The sequence below is a fragment of the Apteryx rowi genome, unplaced genomic scaffold, assembly GCF_003343035.1.
Source record: "Apteryx rowi isolate R43461 unplaced genomic scaffold, aptRow1 scaffold_154, whole genome shotgun sequence".
Classification (NCBI taxonomy): Eukaryota; Metazoa; Chordata; class Aves; order Apterygiformes; family Apterygidae; genus Apteryx; species Apteryx rowi.
Window position 1 is genome coordinate 392,499 of NW_020447797.1, and position 23,483 is coordinate 415,981.

At 40.4% G+C, this 23,483-nt stretch overlaps 2 protein-coding genes across 13 annotated transcripts in view; both read right to left on the reverse strand.

Moving 5' to 3' along the window:
* The window catches only part of MAP3K3 (mitogen-activated protein kinase kinase kinase 3), a 64,222-nt gene extending 63,204 nt beyond the window's left edge, over window positions 1–1,018 (reverse strand). For 7 of the 9 annotated variants that reach the window (XR_003252393.1, XR_003252395.1, XR_003252394.1 and 4 more), the window contains exons 1-2: window positions 890–1,007; window positions 653–702 (exon numbers count right to left, since the gene is read on the reverse strand). Coding sequence is in view for 3 of the 9 variants with exons in the window: in XM_026059189.1 (XP_025914974.1) it covers window positions 653–702; window positions 890–927 (88 nt within the window). In the remaining 6 variants the exon portion in view is untranslated. Of the gene's footprint in view, window positions 1–652; window positions 703–889 lie in introns of all 9 variants that reach the window. The other 2 variants (XM_026059191.1, XM_026059190.1) reach the window with 2 other exon arrangements.
* Window positions 1,019–1,888: 870 nt separating this feature from the next.
* Window positions 1,889–23,477, reverse strand: DCAF7 (DDB1 and CUL4 associated factor 7). 4 transcript variants are annotated; one of them, XR_003252398.1, is made up of 11 exons: window positions 23,307–23,477; window positions 17,307–17,465; window positions 16,750–16,861; window positions 15,584–15,702; window positions 14,762–14,971; window positions 14,017–14,134; window positions 13,203–13,432; window positions 6,051–6,160; window positions 5,632–5,779; window positions 4,763–5,156; window positions 1,889–4,498 (listed from the first exon to the last, which is right to left on the reverse strand). XR_003252398.1 is itself a non-coding variant. In XM_026059193.1 (7 exons), exons 1-7 carry the CDS (start codon window positions 23,442–23,444, stop codon window positions 13,260–13,262), a joined length of 1,029 nt encoding a protein of 342 aa, XP_025914978.1. In that variant the 5' UTR covers window positions 23,445–23,477; the 3' UTR covers window positions 6,758–13,259. The 4 variants fall into 4 exon arrangements, 1 of the variants encoding a protein (XP_025914978.1); XR_003252399.1 differs by lacking the exon at window positions 1,889–4,498 and having other exon boundaries at window positions 4,530–5,156; XR_003252400.1 differs by lacking the exons at window positions 1,889–4,498; window positions 4,763–5,156 and having other exon boundaries at window positions 5,533–5,779.
* Window positions 23,478–23,483: the final 6 nt, after the last annotated feature.

The window sequence follows — 23,483 nt, forward strand, 5'->3', positions numbered from 1 at the left end:
CCGCTCGGCTCCGCTCTGCGGGCTGGCCCCGCCCCCTCCCGGAGTGGCCAGCCCAGGTCCCGCCCTCCGCCGCCTGCCAATCAGGGTGACGGGCGGCGCAGAAGCCCCGCCCCCGGATGCTGGCCGGGTTCTAGAGCAGGGCGCGCGGCCGGGTTCTAGAGCCGGCTGGGGCCGCTGCGACAGCGTTGCACCATTTCCCCTCCTGCCAGGAGCCGGGCTAAGGCCAGTCACCCACCCCGCAAGGGGCCCCTCTCCCCCTGCCCCCACAGCTGCCTGTTGCTCTGGAAAAAGCCAAATCCAGGTCACCTGCTCACCTTAAGCCACTATTTTGGGTGGATAGTGAAGTTGCCCAGAGGAAGGAAGGTGACTCTTGCCCATTGACCTTGCTAGATTGGTATTATTGGGGGTAGAGCTTAGCAAAGAGTTTTTTTTWWAAAAAAACTTTTAAAGTATATATTTTTTTTAATTCAAGAAAAAAAAAGCTCAAAAAATTCCAGAATAAAAAAAGGCTGAAAGGGGAATTTTTTTTTGCTTTCTAGAGAAAAGTGTTAGACAACTACCCAGGGCAACATACCAGACATGGTTATTCATAGGGACAGATGCTACCTGCTAGAAGTTGGCCTAGTAAAAGATCCAATTACCATGAACAAACCTTGACTTTGTCCTCTGGTCATCACAGGTACCCCACAGGTTGCCTGCAGACTGCAGCAAGTGAAAAATGTAAGAGTCACAGAATAAATAGTTCTTCCATTTTAAGCCTTCAAAACCACTATTTCAGCTTCTCCACAATTATTACATTAAGTGCTGCAATCGTATACTATATCTGTTAAAAATTACCCAATGTGAAGGTAAAGCTCTCTGGTTTTAATTTGAAGGAGTGAACTCTAACCTGGTGTATTTGAAGTTCAGCATTTCCTCCCCTTTCATTAGGGGTTGATCTTGATGAGAAAGTGTTTGTGGTGTTAGGAGTGGAACTGCTGACCTGCTACATTCACTCACTTGCTGATGTAAGACACCTGATTACAATCTCCTGCAGTTTTAGCATTTCTGTCTGCCAGGCTGTCCTGGACACACAAACCATGAACAAAATATATTCTTGCTAAATAGCTCTCCAATGACTTTACAGTTAACATTAATATAAATGACTTTGGGAAGGGAAACCAAAACGCAGTATAGCAGACCCATAGCTCTCCTCCCCCTCAAAACCCCCAGCTTTCCTCTCTTCCATTGCTCCCTACAAAGCACAGCTCTCTATTAGACTTACTGATTCGCTCAGGCTTCTTGCTTCTGATACGCTGAAATAATTTCTTCCTACTCCAAGAATGACTTAGGGGGAAGAAAAAAAAAAAAATCTCATAACTGACAGAAGCCCATTGGTTTTAACAGGGTTTTCACAGATTTTAAAGGCAAAGAGGGACTACTATGATCATCTAATCTAACCCTGTTGTTAAACAAAGGCCATTGAATTTTACCCAGTAATTCCCACCTCCAACTCCATAAGCTGTGTTCAAATCAAAGCACATCTGTTAAAATGACATCCAGGCTTGACTAAAAGTCATCACTGCTGGAGAGCCCGCAGTGTCCCTTTCTGTGCTCTGCAGCAGCTAATCACAAACACGCACATAGCGCCCTCATTGCAGTTTGCTCTTTCCCAGCTTCCGCTTCCATTCCACCTGCGGGGTGGCAGTGTTTTTAGACTCTCTTCTGCAAATTAAGAACTATCTTATTTCAAGAAATCTCCTGCATAAGTAGTGGTGGGCCAGAATTTAGTCGTTTCTCAGCCTGCTCCTCTCCTGCAATGAAAGAGATTGAGTACTTAYGGCTATCCTTGCCAACATGCAGATCATTCTTAAAGGTCTTCCGAATTCTCCATGCTTTTCAAGCTGCAAAGTGTTGCACTAATGTCAGCAGACTAAATGGATGTAGAAAATTAAAGAGCAGTGACAGTGATGCTGCAACACTAACAAGTTAAGCGTAATTTGGGGGTCTGGCTGAAGTTAGAAAAAGATTTCTAGTTTTCCCATCTAGAATTAGTCATGTCCAGCTTATAGCCACTTGTTTTCATGTCAGGATTATCCTTTAACTTAAATAATCCTTTCCATTCCCTGGTGTTTTCTCGCTAATACATCAAGATGATAATCATATTGCCTTTCAGGCTTCATTTGTAACAGACAAATAAGCCACACTCTCTTTTTATAATACCAGCTTTGTATTTGTAGTATCTTCCCGAAAGCCTTTTTTGTCCCTGTTCCCATTTGAATTCATTTCTCCTGTATGACAGGATCACTATTCCCCTTAAACCGACTTTTCTACATGCTTTTTTCCACAGCCTCAATGTGGCTCATTTATCCTTTATCAACTAGTAAATCCACCTTCCTTTCCTCAGTCGCTTCCAAGTAATAAGCCCTTAGCATCCTTTGCAAATTCTTCTCGCCCCTAAATTCACCCGTCTTGCACTTTCTATTGCTACATTTCACCTCACCTCTATTTYTCACTCTTCAAAGTCATCAAATGTCTAAGATATTCTAGTTCTCTTGTATTATGAAGCCTCSCACTTTTGTTCAAATTTAATTATCGCACTCGTTTTTTGTGCCAAGATCATTATTGAAAGGTTTAAATGAGATTACTCATGGGACCAGGACTTGAGAAATTCAGTATTAATTCCCCACGGCACCAGCTCTGATGTCAAAACACTTTATTGCCACCTCACCCTTASGTATTTTTTGTCTGTCTTCCAGTTCTTACATGTCATCACAGAAAATTCTTAGTTGAAGTCCTGTTAAATGAATCCTACTGCATCTCCTTTGTGTAGAGAGTTGGTTTACTTAAAAAGATATCAGACTAGCTAGTCGCAATCTATGAGAGCGAACCAGGAATTCCTGGCAGATGGTAGGTGGCAGCCATCCTGGTAAAACTTGTTCTTTTTAGTGCCAAATACCCAGAAAGTTTGGATTTCACTGAAGGTTTTTTTTGTTTGTTTTTAAAGAACTGGGAAATAGAATTATTTGTCCTTAACACTTTTTCACTTCACCCACCTATCAAGCCTGATGTCCAAACCAGCAATTTTTATCTGCTGATTTGTAGTTGTATTCTCATCTTACAGATGTGATCACAGCACAGTCTGTACACAACTATCATTAGACCTTTTTTTTTGAACCATATCAGACTTTCTCYCCCTTTTATATCTTTTTTCTAGACAAGCTGGTACCCCCTTCCTGATCTGGACTTAAAGTCACAGTCTCTACTTTGAAAGTTTAGCAGGTACCCTCTTTTTTAAACTGTGAGAAAAAGTGAATAATCATTTTTTTCATCTTTACTATCTACTTAATATTATGCTAATTTTGAGCACAAGAATCAGGCTATTCATTTTACCATAACATGGTACAAACTGATATTCTGTGGTTTTCCACATAGGTTGCCCACATCCTTTAAAAGCTACTGCTTTCCAGAACAGAAGCTTCATTTCTGTGAATAGCAGCTACAAAACATACTTAATTCTTCAACCTAAAGTTATTTAGCTTGCTTGAGGCTTTCTATGCAAAATCATCAGTAGATGCACTCATCTAGATTCTTCAGGAACTATTATGTTTATAAATAAATGGACTAATTGATCTCACTATAAGGAACTTTATAAAGGCCTAATTGTTTAATGCCATCACATAGCATGAARTAAGAAAAGGAAACACTACCCCTATCCTAGGGATTCAAGAGCGCTGCATGGAAAACCAGCAACTTGTCAAAAGTTACACAGGAAGTTGGAGCAGACCTTTGGGATTTAACTCCTGGCATCTGTTCCCAATCTCTTAATCACTATGCCATCTTCTTTTTTTCTATTTTGGTAGTATTTCCATTTTCTCAGGCATACCTGTTTGCCTCAAGAGCCTCTTCTCCTTGCTATCAGATATACTATTTCTTCTTTCCTTCCYGTTTCCCTTCTTGTTTAGGGACATGCATCCTTCCTGGGGAGCCTAGCAGTCACCAGGCTGAGCCTTGTCCCTTGACAGGACTTCCTTATGCTCCACAGCCAGACACACTGAACAGGAGCAGTGAGAAGAAAATAATTTTGGGRGGAGGTGGAGCAAACAATCCCCACGAATCTTCAGAGGAGACATGAAAGTGCACTGCACCCTCTTCTGCAGCTCTGAGAACAGTAATCTCACCGAGTCCAGGCAGCTCTGGTTCTGCTAACACTTTCTTGTGATGTTATCAACTCTGATAATCTGAATGTAGAGTTAACGGAAAACCAGCAGAACCAACATACTAATCCAAATTCAGGACAGCGTGGCAGAATACGTGCTGTCCAAACCTTACTTCACCTCCAGGAGAATACATCAGCCATGTGAAAAATCCCTCTTAGAGGCTGCCTGGAGCAGCTGAGGACCTGTCCTATSCTGCTGGTCAGACCTGCTCAGTGCTACTGAAGTCAGCACTCCAGTAGAGGGGGCTCTGAAGCTGTCTGGTTAAAGAGTTGGAGATAGTCTYCCACTTGCGGGCAAAACTAAAGAGAAGGAAGAAGAGGAGGAAGGATGTTAAAAATTATTTGTTTTTAGGTCATTACTTGCTTCTGAGCTGGCAATCTGCACTGTTTACAAAGCAGCACTAAAAATAGGACAAGACTAAATGCTTGTTACCATCACAGCCACAAAAATCATGTCAGAGAACACTTTCTCTACACCTATGTGTAGTATATTGTATTATTGTGGAAAACTTCTATTTTCAAGCCACATATTGATCAGTGATTAGTTATGTTCTTTTCACTTACAGGTAGTATCAGAGCAGAAGCAACTTTCCCATGCTCACAGAGCGAGCAAGCAAGTAAACCATGCCAGAAGTCAGTTGTTTCTCTATATTAGGAAGGGCAGAGATCCTCTCATTCCATCTTCTATCCAAAAGCCTCTACAGGGCTTTCTTTATACCACTYGCTTTACTGCGCTGACAGCCAGTCTGGTTTTTATACCAGCTCCTGACTTTTTGAACTAGTATCTCTGATTTGCAAAAGTTGTTGCTGCCTTTCTCCTAGGACTTAATTAAGGCCCAAACTGGTGGCTTCCAGGTGTATTTTATAGGTTTCCAGTCCTTATCACTGAAGGGACAGAATGCCTATAGAAACAGCCCCACTTCCTGTCCAGTCGACACATTTCAACATCCTACTGGTCCTAATAAGAGAAAAGATGGCAAATCAATGGCCATAACAGCAACAGGGTTGGTATCTCAGTAGATGCTGAGGAGGACAGGTTTAGTTCCCTCAGCTGGCTTGCTGACCACTGCTCTAAGAAGAGCCACTAACATGGTTTTTGTTATGTTGCCCATAATCCTGTACTGGGCAAGTCCGGGGGAGTTTACAACTCCGTTACACTGAACGAAAAGGACAGACTTATGTTAGATTTTAAGCAAGAGTTAATCAAGGAACAGTGATCTGGCTTTAGAATGGATGTTACTTTTCTTTAGGGAAGTAACTAAAGCAGAAAAGATCAAGTTTTCTTGGTTGCAAGTTACCAAAAAGATGACAGGTAGTGCTTAGCCTTCTTTTAATATTTGCTGCTTGAGATTGTAAGTGTCACTTAAGATTTCTGTATAAGCTCATTTCAAGTAGATGCGAGTTTGATTCTATTTGAAGACATTGTTATTTACCTCTAGACTGAAGAAAACACATTCTCTAAATGTTTCTCAATATTGCAACCATTTACTGGGAAGATTTTGCATATACAAATTTAATTTCTTGCCTTCCTCCAGAGTGGAAGCTGAGAAAGTTTCTTTGGAGAATTCTGAAGTACAGATCCTGGGAAAACAATTGAGAAGGATGTAAATACTTTTCTAGGGTAAGAGACAAACAGTTTTAGAAGGAAAGGATCTTTTCYAAATACAGATTACTAGAACAAAGTCCTTATATAGCTGAAAAAGAGTGCAGCATCTTTASAGCAAATCTTTCCATTGTGGTCATGAAGATTAATAAGCTCTTATTTCAAAGCCAGTACCCAAAGAACTARAAAGGAATCCAAAACTATATTATGTGTCAGACAACAGTTGAAAGAACTAATCTAAATACTTACTGAAGTCATCGGCCCTGCTCACCAAGTTCTAAGGCAGAACCAAGCTTCCAAGTTCAGCCTCCCTATTCCCCTCTAGGTCCCAGTTCCAGCAACCACACCAGGGACTGAGCCTGTAAAGAAAACATCCTTTAACAGAGGTCACCCACACAAGGGAGAGACTCAGAAGCTAAATGACTGCCTAATTGCTTTGTCTGCAGTTTGCCTGTATTCAAATGCCTTAGAGACCAATTATTTGTATTAAAAAAAAAAAAAGTCCCCTATTTCCCTCACCTTAAAAGTCAAAAGCCTGCAAGCGGATAATTACCATTTGTTGTGCAAGGAAGAAGTACTATGCAAAGATGACAGAAAACATAAGAGCAAACAACACTAGCGTACAGGTCATATGTAGCAGGTTTGTTTTAAGAAAGTAAGTGTGGGTGTACTTTAACATTAACCATTCCGTTCAAGTTCTTTCATGACTATGTTCCTAATAATGCTATTACTCAGAGTAACTTGTAACTTATAGGAACTAGAATGATCGAGTTTGTTGGGGAATCAGTGAGATGAGCAATCCAATACACCTCACCAGTTTTGCAGAGGCGAGACAAGCCAAGCCAATCACCTTCCTTTTACAGCAATAAACTTGCCACAGGACACATGAAACCTATTTTAAGTAGTTCCCTGCTAACTCACCAGTACATTTTAACTCACCACACAGTGAACTGCAGTCAATCTACAAATGTTCCATTTTTATTACAAAGTATGAAAGGCAGAAAATACTGTACCTAATACACAGGAGGCTGAAACTTAGAAAGAAGGTTAAAAAATCTGAATAAAACTACATAGTAAGCAGGAAATAGCATAAAAGGATGCAACATTCCACTTTCAAGCGATTCCAGAAAATTGCCTTAAAATTTACAGTTTCAACAGTATGGTTCCATGACTCAAGTGTTAAAATCCATTGTAACAAAACCTTTTGTATATTCTCCATAAAAATAAAGGAATATAGGGACACTGCAGTTATCCATGTCAACAACATATACGTCGGTTGAATAGCAGGATATTAGGATTCCTCTAGGACAGTATAGTAGTAAAGTTGCAAGTATGGAAGGTGGAGAAAATAAAAAGGACAGAAGTAAAACTACTATTGCTTTAACATATTTTAGTGAGAACAAGAAGTCAGGAATTTCATATGGATGTTTGTACAATCATGCTACAAAGATTACACCTTCAGGAAGTTACCACAACGGGACTGTGAATGGGAACAGCAGAAGGGAAAACACACATAAAAGTAAACACCTACTTGACTACTGATAACAAAAATGCTTCGGTGCAACAGATTTAAATTACATTTTACACTGCTAGCAACCCAAGTTTAGAAAAAAAAGTTCCTTTTAAATAGTAGATATCATAATTCATATTCACCAGGTTATCAAAAAAGCATCGCGTTGCTTCACAGCTGTACTATTGGCTCTTTCATTCACTAGTTCTTGCATTTCTGCCTTTGTGCAGATTTGACAGACCGATCCCCATCTCTCACAGAAGAGACTTGAGATTTGCATGTTCTACAAATACCCACGAGTCAGCATCTCATAGAATTTGCTTTCGTATGAATGAGAGCTGGAAAACAGGCTTACAGCTAGTCATGGCTGCAATATTTTTCAGGAAATAAGCTGATTATTTCTTTTGTTAGATTTTCTGAAAAGGAATAAACTTTAAGGAAGCCAGACGGAATTTTCTCTGATGAGTACGGAAATCCTAGCTTGATGCTAAGTACCAGTGGCTTCGCAAACAGTTATTTTCTGAAGTTAGACAGAAGCRAGCAAGTCTCACAAGTGCCTTTGCGTCTAGTCTGCCATGACTTGCTAAATGAGCATTCAGTGACTGGTGTCCACTTGCATTTTTTAACTGCTGCTTTTCAGTGCTGGTGAAAGTTGCTCATCTAAGAATCTGGAGATCTCTTCCTAAAGGAGGAGTCAAGGGTATGCTAAACTCTTCTCAATATCCTTGACAAGGAAACATTTCCGACTTCTCTAGAGGGGAAAAGCAGGGGGAAAAAAAWATATATATATAGCTGCATCTCTAAGCAAGCATGAGAAAGTGCTCTTTAAGTGCCACATACAAGTAATTCCCTGGATTCTCTGCAAAGACTGAGAAAACTGGGGACACGTTTGACAGGACCTTGCCCATTCCAGAACAGATTTTGGACACCTCATTTTAATGTCTGCTGGACAATAAATTCAGGTCTGGTCTGGAATACTGTCTGATGGTAGAAAGCAGTAAATACGTATCAGAGAGAACTTGTGTGTTAATTGATAGGATTAACATGATTTGGATTTGAGGTGATAGGACCTTTTTGCTGATAAGCAATAGGAAGACTAAACCCTTCAGTATTTTGATGGGCCTGTTACTGTGCAATCTGTTGAGCCAATAGCTTACCCTTGCTGCCATTTATCCTTTCAGGACATACTGAAAAGAGTTAAAACACCGCTAACAAAGGGAACCGACAAGTTCAAGAATTTAAGTTGTGTGAATTTACAGATAGCAGCAAACCATTTTTCTATCACAAAAATAAGCTATCTGAAGAATCCACCTATCTTTATACAACCAACCTGCCATTAATGCCATCATTTTCAAGAGGTGGAAAAGATGATTCCCAAACTCTGTCAAGTTCCTAAGCAAAGCAAAGGGACTCTATCTGGGTGACAAGCAGCACTATATTGGCCTTGCAGCTTGCACTATTGACTGGCCTTGCAAGACTATCATTTGCAGAATATAGAGCTCCAATCTGTAACATTAACAGTGTTGTCAAATGCTCACGTTTCTGGTGTTCACTAGAAACAGATGAGGGTCCACGAAATACCGACAGTCATAGCCAGTTTAGGATTTCAGTAACTGCTGTATTTAACACTTTATACAAAACACAGACAAATGCCTACTGTAAAAAGACTGAGGAAGAGATGACTCTCTTCCTAGCCTTACCAAAAATACACTTGTTAAAGTGCTATCTGTAAGAGAACAAAACAGACACACTCAGCTTTCTTAATTTACACTTAAAGCAAGCACAAGAGCATCTGTGAATTTCAATATATCAGACTTTTCCCCTCACCTAGTCTCCAGTAGGCAATGATCTACAGTTGAGACTGATGTGCCTTTCTCATTGTGACACCAGGCAAAAATAGATCTTTTTACTATTATCCAGAACATTCAGGAGACTAATTACAGCTAAGTTTTGAAAGGATCATTAATTTTGACTTATGAGAGGCAATGCCTCCCCCTTTAAGTACATTTCAAGGTTCCATAAGGAACAACCTGTATTATCAGTCTTTCATTCTGTTCTCTGAAACCACTGTGTTTCCCTTCTAAATAGATTGTCAAAGCACTCAAATTCTTGCCTATTAAATCCCTGCACACAGAAGTACAAGTCCAGTAGATGCAACCTACCATATGCCATTTCATTTAGACATTTACAGAGTTAACATACTAACACACTAATTCAACATTCAACTTCTTTTTCCCTGTAGCTTTTCACTTCAATAATGAACTTTGCATGACCAGGATCTTCTGGTTGAGAGCCAACATGCTAGCAACAGGTTGTCCATGTAACAGTTGGAATCTAGCAAAAGCTTGGTTTAAACAGAACAAAACAACCAAACAATAGCTTAGTATCTGGAATTAATCAACTGGAAAAGTGATACAGAATTAGCAAAGTCTGAGGAAATGTCATTTCTGTCCCAGAATCAAAGTCTTGTTTGCTTTAACAATATCATGTTATTTTCTACCTTGCTAACCTCACTGAGGCTCAGACCTTTCCCTTAATGCTACTTTATGCTCAAGGGATATGAGGAGTTTGAAAGCAATTGCTCTACAACATCTAGCAAGCACAGAAGTTTTCAGTAGCAAGTGCTGAAGCAGTTGTTTCCACAAGCTTCATGAAAAAAATTCTTATGTCTGCTTTACACCCAGCATAGTTAATTTAATATTAAGCTGGTGAAATACAATCAACTATTTCTTCTGATTCATAGGCTGCAGTGACAAATCTCAAGGTTTTATTTTTTCTTGCAGATGAACTCGAACCAGCAAGTAGACAGTTTGTTCACTGCCACTGTGTCAGAAGGTGTTGGCAAAAGGGCACCGAAGTCTCTCGCTCTCCACCTATATGGAAGTGCCATTTGCACTACAGAACATCTCACCCATGAGGATTTTCATGAGTTTTCAGTTATTAACCTTCCAAGTGACTTCTTTGAAAAGAAGCTATTTTAAGTAGCATTTCCCTGTTCCAAAACAGCCTCTAGTAATTTCAAATGAAATTTCATATGAAGAATGACAACAGACTATGCCCAAAGCAACATGTTATTGATCCAAAAGGTAGCCCAACTGGCTAAATAAACAAGATATGGGCTTTATTTAGAATCCACTGGAGCCTTCAAAATTCCTTCACTTGCCTTTGAAAAGCTTGGAATCAGATCCCAATCCCACAAGTGAACTTCAAGCAGTTTTGTGGGTGGAGGGACTCACACTGAATCCTCTTCAGGTTCACAACAGAACCATTTTCTAACAGTAGCAAAAGCTACCTGGTTATTCAGACTATTAGCTCCTTTATATTAAGATGATGAAGAGAAAGAGCATGTATAACAGATTGCATTCCTGTAAGAATGGACTGTATTTGCCATTAGGTATAGACTATGGAGTCTTGTAGTGACTCAACTTCCAACTAAATTAGCTTATGTCTTTTTTAAAGCACAGCTCTACAATTGCTAAAAACATGGTTTTGGCTAAGCAGCAGAAGCAATCATCTTTTAACTCATCTTTTACCACCTGTAAGAGAATGAGTCTTCAAAACATAGAGGGGACTACTGAAAGTACTAGTGTTTCAGGTAGTTCCCATCATTCCCCAATCCACAGCAAGTTAAATGAAAAGGTTTTGTCTAGTAACAACTAGGTCTGCACTCCAAGTCAGAAAGTTAAAAATCCTCTTAGTAACACAGCACATTAATGTACTGTTTAATTACAAACAGTAGGCATACAAGCCTGCATACATATTTTTATGTGACTAAAGCTGTGCCTGCAATTAGATGCTGCTGCTAAAAAAAGCCTAATTTTCACTTCTTAATTCTGCGCAAGCATTTTCCAATTTAAGATGAAGTGCTATTGTGAAGAATGGTAACCTAATTGTTTGGCTAACGCTGTTTGGATATATAGATCAAATCTGTCTGCAGAACATGCCACTCTCAGCACTGCAGCTAGTAAGAAAAACTGACCTTAACATAAAGTCACATTCTCTGTCAGAAATTCCACAACTAAACACAGAATGTCACTGACAGTGCATGAGCTTGAACTGTATTGTAGTCTCTCTTGGCTCGCTGATATTAAACAGGGCAACATAACAGAGCTATCACTAACCAATTCCAATCAAACTCACAAAGTGGTGCTTTTCTGAGCCGTAAGTTGAGAAGTAACCTGGAGAAGAATCATTGTTTTCAATATGTCCAGAATAACAAAACTTTTTTTTTTCCAGGTTCTGTTCTGTATTTGACAGTGGTCTCAGTGTCAGCTTCACTGTTTCACAGCAATCGCTTTTCCCAACTTGCCTTCCCTGCATAAACTGAACAAAAGGCAAGTTTGTCATGGTCCTACTATTTATAAGGCTGCCTCTAGTTGTAGGTGGATACTCACTAGATTGAAAGACAACTTTGATAGTTTCTGACATTTACATCAAAATTCAGCTGGTGTACCTCACAGTCCAGCTATGGTTGTCATGTCTTTATTGGGAGAGTACCGTGGAGCATTAACCTGAACAGCTATGTCACATTAAGACTTTCTTAAAGATTTCTAGCTTGCCTAATCCACTCCGCTTTGATTGCAAAGCGATTCTGTTTTGAATAGCGGATTGCTCTACAGTAACAAAAGCCCCTGGGTTTCATCCCAAGAGACAATGACTAGCACCAGACCATAGCCTTGATGGCACAGTTTCTTTCAATTTAAACCCACCTTTGTGCATTACATTAGGGAATCATTTCTTTTAGAGAAACAGATTTCATTTGGATAGTTGACCAGCTTTTCCAACACATTTCACTCATTCAACAAGATCTGACAGTACAAAGCAAATACACTTAGGAAGAAGATTGCTTTGTGTGCCTTTCAAGAACTCCCAGGAATACAAACCAAATGTAAAGAAGCGCCAAAATACGAGTTCACCACAAAATCTTGCTCAGGTTATTTGCCAATCAAGCAAGGTACAAAGTGTGAAACCATTTTATTTTGGTTCAGACAGTAAGTCTTCTAAGGGGAAATCATTTGATTGGAAATGTCAATCCAAAGTCCATTACAAATCACTTTTTTTCCAGAAGTCATTTACCTCACGGATAGCTCAAGTCATGCAAGTATCTTCTTTCTGAAACCTATTACCACTCTGTTACCTAACACAACTTCAGGAGAGACACAGTAAATTCAGTTATAATTTAAAAACAAGGTCTACCATCGTAACAACTGCCTACAGCATCAGAAAAGTCTAAAGAAATTGTGCAACAAGTACTTGTACTTCACAGCACCAGGTGATTCTGCCCAGGTAACCAGGTGTAGAGAGCCAAGGCAACAGTTAATTCTGGCAGGCCTTTACTGCCAGGGAGCCTACAGTGTTACTGTGATTTCTATCTATGAATAGATCCTGCTTTGGGCATATGGAAGTGGATCACATATCAAAAGTAAGAATTAGGGAGAAAAGCCTTACTCAATAGAAAGTTAGCCCAATATATAAAAAACATACAAATGTTTAAACAGTTTAGAGGCAGAAACAACAGGAACAATAAAGATTCCTGCCAAGGTGGCTGTTAACAACAGTGTCTTTTCCCCACCTTGTTTTGCACTTATATCTATTAAACTAGCTCAATGTGCTGCCTCAGCTGGCTGACAAACACACGGACATATGCAGCAACTTAAAGCCTGCAAGCTTATTAACACAGTCAACAAACAAATATACAGAACTTTTTAACTGAGGGAAAAAAAAAAAAATTAAAACCAGAACCCAGAAGGTCCAAGAGGCTCAGCATGTCTCTGCATTTTAGAGTCTTGGAGAGACAGGAGACACCTGCCATTAATTCTTGTAACAGTTTCTTGGAACAGTAGATGCAAAGCAACAACAGATACTGGCCACTTGACTTGTGTTGTTCTTACTTTAGAGGGGAGGGGAAATTATACAGCCCTGCCTCAATTTGGCATGAAGCAGTAATGTTACACTCTCAAAATCTCCAGGCAGTTGTTGTAGCAGATAGCTATCCAGTCTGGCTGAGTCGATGCCCACTGTACATTGTTGATTTCTCCCTCTGCTGTATAGGCCAAGATAGGGTCCTCAATGGCACGAGGCATTTGCTGGATATCCCAGATGAGAGCCTGATGGTCATCCGCTGCAAATGGACAGGAACATCGGAAATAGAATAAAGGTATTACGAGATCTCCATATGTGACTACTAAAAGGGGTATATTCTGAGAAGCCAGATAGTAAACGGTTGTTGCATTCCAGTGAGAACTCGAGCCAGAGATACAATGATGCAACTCTGCTCCAACACAATTAACCTGCACACATCATTACACACTATCCAGCCCAGAGTTAAAAAACAATCAGTGGAACTCACATCTGTTGAAAACATTTAAGAATTAGATTGGAAAACATTAAGCAGCATTAAAATCAAATAGCATTACCCAAGGGAGAAACTGTGAGGAACTAGTGAGACCAATGTCCAAAACGTGTAAGCCCTAGTATGTGTCTGAATTTTCATAAAAATTTTAGGAAAAAAAGGTGACCAATAAAATGAGCATCTAAAAATGAAAAGGGCTTCTAATTTGCAGGTGTTCTTTAGCAAAAGGCAGGAAGTAAAAACAGCATGAACATTTGGAGATAGAGAGGACTTTGCAAATGTAATGGAAGTCTCCCAGACTTTCACAGACACAGAAGGCTAGAGATGGATCAAGAATCTCTTTCCATGCCTACCTGCTGTACAAATATGGCAGGAAGAATGAGGTGCCCAAGCAATTCCATTTACACACGCTCTGTGGTTGTTTAACCTGGCAACAGGAGTGCAGGGAACTCTAACATCTAGAATCACAACCTTCAGGGGAAAAAAAAAACACCAAACAAACAAAAACAAAAACACACAGAAGTTAATAGCTTGATTTTTCTTTTTTTAAGTTTTTCTTCAGAAAACAAAACATTTTGCCCTTATATAAATACAGCCCTTTCCTAAAGGATGCCTTTGGCAAGCAAACACTGTTCTCAAAGAGCTGGTCAGTGTCTTGAAAGGAGTCAGACTTCACAGGCAAGGCCTTGAGAGTTATACAACAGGCCAAATGAATCATACTTCCCTGGAGCAGCACAGGTGACAAGCTAAGATACACTGCCTTGTGCACTGAAGTGAGACAGAGCCAGGTGACTAAAATACTTGCACTTAAGATTTCATGTAAGGACTATCAACTGGCTCACAGCCCTCTCAAAAAAACACCTGAAATATGTAGGAGCTGTACAGATCTGCAAATTTTTAATGCCCCCCAAGTTATCCCTTTATCTCCTACTTAATCAGTGTAATAAGAGCGGGTCCTTGTCATACTCCACTTCAGGCACGACACAGGATTCCCCTGCCCCAGCCCACCCCCTTCCTTCAAAGGGCTGAGTACTAATGAGCAAGCCACCTGCAAAATCACAACCACCAGCACCCACAGAAGAAAAGCTAGTGCCTTACCTCCATGCCATCCATGGCCATTGTAGCGAGATAGTTGGGATCCTGCTTATTCCAACAGAGACGCAGCAGTGGATGGTGTTGTGGGTCCTCATAAATTATGGTGCTGTGTTCCAGGTGACGGAGATCGAACATCCTCACAGAGCCATCTGCACCAACTGAAGCGAACATATCTCTCCCACCACCTGCACGGCTAAATGCTATGTCATACACCTGCTCAATATTAGGACAGAGAGAAACAAAGCCTTAGGTTTAATGAGCAGTAAAACTGATTTTCCATATGAATAGCAGATCTATTAGTGCTATTTTATGTCAGATACTTGACTTTCCTAGCAAGCTTTTAGTTACTACAATTACCTTGGCGGGGGGGAGAAAGGGAACAGATCACTAAAGGGTTATGCTGTAGGATCATTCACTGAAACTGAACATTAAGATTTCCCAGACTCAGATTTTTATTTTAATTGCTGAAAAGTAGCACTATATTAAAATAAAACAATCCTGTAAGTTGTTTATTGCCTTTGATATACAGTTAATTTCAATTCCAGTTTGACATTGTATCTCATTTTTCTAAAATATTCTGGAACATAATCTGATAAAAGGAGTATATTCTCAAGTCTGGATTCTATAATGAGTAAACAGAGTAATTTTGATTGCCAACACTATGGTTTTAATTCGGTCCTCAAAACTATACATCTTAATTTTAGAAGGATAACCTTCTTTGGTTTTATTTATTTATTTAAAAGAAAAAGGGGAAAAACAGCAAAGCTCTGTTCCTTTTCTACTGCTTTAAAATATGCAACGTAAACAACCACAAAAATTCATCACCTCTTTGTCATGTGCAATAAGTTGTGTCTTAACATGGCCAGAGACCAGATTTACTCTTCCCAGAACCTGTCCTGTTTCCAGACCCCAAATAGTGCAGGTTGTGTCAATACTAGAGGTACCTAAAACAAAAACATTTGTTAGCAATATTATTCTCACAGATCAGATAATCACTTACTGGATTAATCTAATATCCTCTGACACCTACAGATCAAAATAGCTACAACAACAGCATGCAATTAAGATCAAGAATGTCAAACAGCCAACAGCCTTCCAACGCATTTAAAGCGACCCAAACCTTTTAGCTGCAGAAATAGTCTTCCTCATACAAATAAGTGTAAGTAGCTCATGTCTACTTCAATCTATAGGTAAGCCTGATGCAACTGCAAGATATGAATTTTCCCATCCTGAGAGTCTGATGTACATGTCAAAACCAAACTATGCTATTATATATAAAATATGCTAAATATGCTATTGCAACATTATAATTGTTTCTGCAGACTCAAGGTGGGGGCTAGAAGCAAAGCTCTTAAAAGCTGAGATGCAACACAAAAAAAAAGCATCTTCACAATTATTTACTACTTGATTTATTATCACTGTTAATCTCTGGACAAATTCCCCTGACTCCAGCTGCGCTCTTGGGAAACAAGCCTCTGCTGGATCAATCATCTCGGGTTCGCAATTTGTCCCACAGGCTATAATTAAATGTGAAGAATTCAGCCCCCTCCTCCAACTGAATTAAGGGCTCTTGGCTTTATTCTTGCTGCTGAAATGGCTTCCCAAAAGAACAAGCTTGTTAGGAAGCTTTCTATCCACTCCACTTAGTATTACAACAGGCATCAGCGCACCAGTCCTAAAAACTAAGGCTCCCTATCCACAAATAAGGAACAACAGAGGCAGCAGAGGAACACCAGTTTGTGTGACCCATTCTATGGCGGGGAGGGCACCTTTCAATACAGAAGAAAGCCTCCATGAGCTGTTCAATTGATTTTATTTTATTTTTTAAGTCTAGGACAATGGCAGTTCCTCTGATGTACAGGCTTGGCCACTCATTAGTAATCAGACTATTGATTGCAATGACAGCAGCCAGTCACAGCTGGAACTTCACTAGACTAAATCTGGAAGCATGTCTTTTCCATGCTGAGTATTTAGCACTGTGTCATTCTCACCTAGAAGGTAAGGATCCACTTCATTCCAATCAAACGATGTCAATGGAGCACAGAAATCAGAGTTCTTGTTATTGTTCAGCAAACACTCCAGCCGGGTCTCTGTTTCACCCACCTTTAGAAAAAGTGAAACATCTGACTTAAATAGCAACATCAGGGAGCTTGTTCCACTTGCACTTTCAAAACATAAGGTGTTAATCCTGGGTTTCTTTCCTCTCAGCTTTACATCCTAAAGCTCTGGAAAATAAATCACCACCTCTCTCTTCAATAAGGTGATTAAAACAGCATCTCTTCCATGTTGTATCGCATTATAACAACCACCTTCCTAAATATGCTTCTCCTATAGCTCTTAATAAATAGTCACATTATTATTGCAGTTAAGAAAACAAATTATCAGCTGCTCTGCCTTGGTTTTATGTTTTCTCCTCCACACTGTAGCGGACACAAGATGCCTTGGATGGAAGACAATTCACTTCAAAAGACCCGGCCTCAAGCGAAAATGAGATCAACATGCAACACAATTAAGATCATAGATCATTTTCAAGGGAGAATTTACTTACTCTCCACACACGCAGATAGTCACCACTGGTTGCCAACAGGTCTGGATATACTCCCTTGGTGTCTGGGATCCACATAAGCTTTGTGGTAGGATAGGGGTGATCAAAGGTGTTCCTGCAAATGAACTCTGAGCTCTCTTCATCCAAACCAACAAGCTGCACCTGTAAGAAGCCGTATTTAAAATAAAGTATTTTATCAAAATAATCATTTATAACTACAGCATCAGAACAGAGTATATCCCAGGAGGACACCTTTTGTAACCTTAAGGACAATTAAAATGGACCAACATGTCAATAAAATGAGAAAATTTAAAGCTTTGCTTACATACACGTGAGAACCCAAGTTAGGCTGCAAGTGCAGCCCCAGCTAGGAAGCAAAGTGAAGTATACATAATCACCACGCTGTTTTACTTTGAAGAGATGATCCTAGAAGGAGCAAAATCCTGTCCTAAAGGATTAAGGACACCCTTCTCTTTCCCACATTGCAAAGCCTAGTTTAAAATGACAATCTTAACTACACAAAGGTTATTTCAGCTCGTCTTTAACTGAACTGATGCTGACAATGTTGTCTTCAGAGAGCAGGACGAGCTATGGCTTGCATGCCAATCACAACTAAAGCCCATACCTTGGAGTATTTAGCCATAACCCTACAGATTGTGACAGATCATATCAGCTAGCTATCAAGCCGTTTTCAGCATCACATTAACTAACGTGTTCTGTCACAACTGCACAAAATTAAAATACAGATTAATCACATCCCAGAGTCAGAAAGTAAAATAGAATTCAAATGTCAAAAAAAAAAAGAAAAGAAAAAAAAGAGGGGGGAGCTGAAATATTTACATAATTATTTGACTGCTTTGTGTGAAAAGACCAACAAAGCAGTTCTGCTGAAAGATTCTAGGTAACCGAGTTCCAAATCAGGTATTTGCACAGTAATACGGCAAGGGGAAGGGCTAACTTGCTGAGCTGCAAGAGTAATGCAAGACAGCAGACGAGAAGCTATCTCCACATAGCTTGGTCATGACAACACCTGAAGTAATGCTTGAAGTCCCAGACATTATGTTATTAGAAAAATATTGACATGTCAGAAAGCATTCAGAGAACAATATGGTGCTGGGAGGATATGTTGACCCTCGCAGTGACTAGAAGACCTAAACAGGATGAAAGCCCCACTGCGTTAAACGCTGTTCAAACACAATCAGTGTGGGGACAATTCACTGCAATTACTTCATAAGCTGCTCACAGTAGGAACTTCCTAATACTTTCCACACACAGCAGCTTCCTCCTGGAAACAGTAGCTTAATGAACTTTTTATTCCAAGATGCTTATCTTTACACTTTCTTTGTATTCCTAAATATTCCAACACAAGCAATTTGTTTAATAAAATACACATTTAAACTAGACCAGAAATCTATCATACGGTTTCTGCACACAAAAAAACCCAACAAATCTTTCAGTGAACATTTAAGAATCCATTTAGAGATGCTCCTTAACAAATGCAAACTTTGCATCCTGGCAAAATGAGAAGATCCATCCTTTTCACCCCATAACACCCTAAAATGCATACTTAAAATGTACTTCTAAGGCAGACAAATTTACAGTGCTTATAACTATCTTTATACAGATATTCCTCATTATACTTTGCACTCTTAATAGGTATCAACCAAGAATCTCCTGGTCTTTTGAAGTGATTGACAAATACCTTTCTAACTCCTTTAGGGATCAGAAATACTAAGCAGGTTTTATAAAGGAAGCAAATTGTCCTTGGTCATAGAAAATCTTGTGGCAAGGTCAGGATCAAAAGACAAATGACCTCTAATAATTTCTTCTCCTCCACTTACGCTGTTTTCAGCTTGACAAGAACGTATTAAACCTTTACAAAGCAATCAACATATCCATATCCAGAAGCAAATCTCAAACAGCAAAGGACCTGCTTTTGTTGGTGACAATTTACATACTCTTGTACTGCATATTCGTGTTTACCCCCTGCTCAGTATCCTACAAATTAACAAAGACATACTCACTTAGGAGCTGAAGAAAAAGCAGTGACTGTGTAGCAATCCAATACCTTTGTGATCTCGGACATTTTTAGGTACAGGCCAGGTTAGAGAACAAAAACTGTACTAGTGACACTAGAAGATCTCCTGGCAACTGCTGAAGATCAGGTGCCTGACACTGACTGTCAGACCTGGCAACAGCCTGGGATAATTTGGAGCAGGAGGCATTAGTCTGCCCAGAGATAGGAGCAAAAGCAGAATATACTGCTTGAGAAGCTCTGTTCCTTCCTAGCTTAGCATATGCAAAGGTACAACCACTCTTCTCCTCTTTGGACTTCTTTGCACGTGGTGATTACAGAATCCCTCTATTCATCCTCTTGAGCAGGCTGAATACGAGCAGATGGAATTATTTTCAGTATGTYGACATTAAAACTTTGCCCCTCCCTCCTGCAAGCGAGGCAAGATTTGCTGCCATCAACTATCTCGGGAAGGATTGTCTAAAGCCAGATTAAGACTGAGGGGATGCTAGCAGACCAGAAAAACAATCAGAAGTCAGAATACAATTTGAACAGTTCTGCATCCACCTGTAAGTCTTTCAGATGGGAAAATGAGGACCAGGATGTTTAATCTCCATTAGTTTTGCAATTATGCTATGACAGTAGCCAGGAATGCTTCACAATTACTTGTTTCTCCCATACATCAAGATATGCTGCAATCGGATGTGGATCTTCCTATCATAATCCAAGCCTTTACCAACTGAAGACTTAATTACCACAGTACGTCTGAGTAAAGAAATGCCTTTAATCAACATTCCTTAACTTCTGAAAAATTACATCCCTCTTCAACATAATCTAAAAGAAGCAGATGCAGAATTAAATGATGCAGATTTGGTAACAGCTTACTTTTTTCTTGCATAGTTTGAAGAGCAGTCACAGTACTTTTTTTGTTTTAAATTATATCCCTGGAATCTAATTAGTAACTACTAAGAATGAGATTTCACAATTATTTTAGTGTCATGAACAATCAAAAAGATCTCACTGCATCAATTAACCTTAAACCCGTGACCAATTTTTTTCTGTAAGGCGTAGAGCTGCAAAGAAAATTAGCCTCTGGTAAAACAGCAAATGTGAATGCTCTCCGAGTTGAGGCACTGTTCAGGAGAAGGTGGCAATCTGGGAAGTGCGTGGCCATAACATGTCAGTCTGTTCAAATAATGTGAGTTACCAGTGCACAGCACCACCTTCTACTGTTTTCTAAGCTGGACTTATGTATCTGCAAGGCAAAACTTCCCTAGATCAGACTTTCCTGAAGTTTTCCACAGATGATTGCTGATCCGTGAAGCCACAGTCAGGAGCCTGCAGAACAGCGTTAGTAGCAAGACCTATTAACACCTCAGTTCCATCCAATTATGCTGAAGCTCCATGAGAAATTCTGAAAGCTGACAGTAGTCTGCGAATCCAAGAAGTTCAGGGAACACTACCCTAAATATTTTTAGTTCTTCTAACTGGAGCAAAGTCATCTCTCTTCTCATGCCAGTGATTTGATCAGCAAAGGTGTATGAGCTGAAACAAAGCTCCCTTGGGGATCACACAGTTCTTGGCAACTAGCTTTCTGGTATACTACACAGCTCATTAGTGGTGGTGGTGGGGGTGCTGACAGCAGTCAGGAGAGCCTGGGAATTGGGGATTGCAATAAATCAGGGTTTGGCAGTCAATATATTTCAATTCCCCACAAAACAGAGGCATAAATAGCCATTTTATATTGGTAACCCATAGGTACCTCAAGCTCTGGTAATTATTACAGGAATAGAAACTTATAGAGACAAACGAGACAAGAATCTGCCCTCTCTCATTCACTATACTACCCCACAGCAGGCACTTCTGCTGCAGCGAACACTTGGTGCACTAGACCTTTTTAAAAACTCCTCCCCACCACCCTTTTTAATAAAACAGAAGATTAATAAGGAATTGGTATTTTTACCTGTTTGGTTATATTTTTTGAAAGCTAGAATTGCTATTCCAGGCTGATGTTTTAACGACTTGCACAAACAGACAGAAGCTGAAGTTGAAAGAGTTTGCAGCTAGCATATCCCTGACATGACCATACAGTTATCTGTCCAGAAGTTCAGAATCCAGAGTACAAAGCCATTTCCTTCCTAAATATTTCAATAACCACCACAGAATTCAGAGGAATGTTGAGAGTCACAGTAAGTCACCAAGAACCAGCACAGCTGAAAAACTACTCCCAAGCAAGCTCCTTCTGGTCTGCAAAGTAAAGGAGACAATAATAATACTCTAAGCAATAATAACACTTGCATTTACCTAAGACAGCTCTCTCTGTTAATGACCCTATTTGGAAGACTCTACTGAAAGCACTTCGCAACTGAAAAAAATAAAAAAGAAAAAAAAAAGAAATACACTCTCTGTAGCATCAGAGATACAGCAAAATGTCTCAGCAAAGTGAAGGTCATATTACACTAGATTTATTGTACAGGCTTAATTTTTAACCATGCATCATCTTTGTTTCTACAGCAGCAGCATCCAGACGGGCATCTCATTCTCATACAATGACTTTCCAGTTCTTGATACCATGTAGATCTCATAGCACACAGCACTTACAGGGACTGAAGTCAACAGGATAATAGTTATCCCTGAAGCACAGAGGTCAAAAGAATCCAAGGGAAACGTTTACAGACAGCAGTAATTTACACAGTCCTGCACAATTTCCGTCTGCAACAACTCTGAGCGTAAAGGGCAGAAAAGGGACTGGTTGACTCCACTGCTTTTCACTTGAAGTCTGAACTGAAAAGCAGACCCAGTCCTGTCTTAATCTAGGACAGCCCTAGGGAATGGTCCAAACTTAGGGAGTTAAAGGTCACATAAATCACCCTTCTGCACTATAAAGCTTCACTTTGTTACCTGTCAGCAGACAGCACAGAACTATACCTGCTTATTAATGAACTCCACCACTCCTAAACAAAATACTGCTTGCGTTTGTTACTTTAGGTTCTCAGAGTACACACTACACAAGGCATTTTAAAGTTAGTCTTTAAACAAATGGAAAGTTTTCAAGTCCAGTGACCTCCCTTTCCCCAAAACCACAACAGCACTCGCACACGCATAAGGAGACAACTCATGTTCAGCCAGCAATTGGGCTACGACACAAAGCACTCAGTACAAGTATCCTGACTTGGAGTACTGCAAGGACAGTAAGTTAACTCCTGCAAGAGATGCCACCCCAGCCCTGCGGTCACTCATCTCATTACATTTTGCATAAAGCTCAATTCCCAAAACCAACTTTCTGATATTGCTTTCTGCAATCCCCATTAAACAGCTTGACAAGGCTACAAAACACACGTGCTATGTACAAAGTGGTATTTGCAAACTCTTCAGTTTCATGCAAGTTTTAGTATGTTCTATAGCTACATCTATTTCTTTATTGCTTCTCCAATTGTATGCATTCATCATTTCAGTTTAGTGCACTGAAGTCTGTTCAGAAAGGACTGGGCAAGTGTTTGAAAAGGTGATGACATAGCTTGTATTACCAGTGTAAGGTCCCCTGCTTATACCTGGCAGGGAAATACTGAAGATATAATCTCATGCCTCAGGACACCCTTGCCCCCAGGGAAGGGACAAGGAACCGAAGGATCAGCAAAAACAATTTTTGTATTAAAAGAAAAAAAGAAAGTTACTGCACACAAGTGCTCCACAGCACTAAACCACAACGAGTACGGCACAACGCTTCTAACAAAGCCTTATGCAGCTCGCACAAGCACAAACTTGAGCCTTGCCATAAAACTTTGCAGCACGTTGAGGAAAGGCCGCGTAAGCGGTACCTAGGAGCTCCTCCTCGCTGAGGAGCAGCGGGCAGCACCCCCGCATCGCTCTCGTCGGCCCCTGCCGCTCCGCCCGGGGTGGCCTGAGCGGGGCCCGGCGGGGCCGTGCCCGGGGKCCCCGCTGCCCCGGGGAGGGGGACCGGCCCCTGCCCCTGCCCCGGCGCTGCCCACCTTGTTGTTATACTCCTCCACGAAGCTGCCCAGCGCCAGGCGGAACCGCTTGTCCGGCCGGACGCTCCAGTTCATGGCGTACACGGTCCAGGGCGCCTCATATTTGTAGATCTCCTTCCGCTTCCCGTGCAGCGACATGGCAAGGCAGCGGCAGCAGCGGCGGCGGCGGCCGCGGGC

Excerpts from the sequence above, each read along its gene's own strand:
- DCAF7 (XM_026059193.1), bottom strand. The coding sequence starts at position 23,444 with ATGTCGCTGCACGGGAAGCGGAAGGAGATCTACAAATATGAGGCGCCC. Across the intron at positions 14,972-15,583 it reads TTATTGCACATGACAAAGAG|GTGTATGACATAGCATTTAG; the intron begins GTGATGAATTTT and ends AATATTGAGCAG. Across the intron at positions 13,433-14,016 it reads CTGCCATATTTGTACAGCAG|CGGATGACCATCAGGCTCTC; the intron begins GTAGGCATGGAA and ends GTCCATTTGCAG.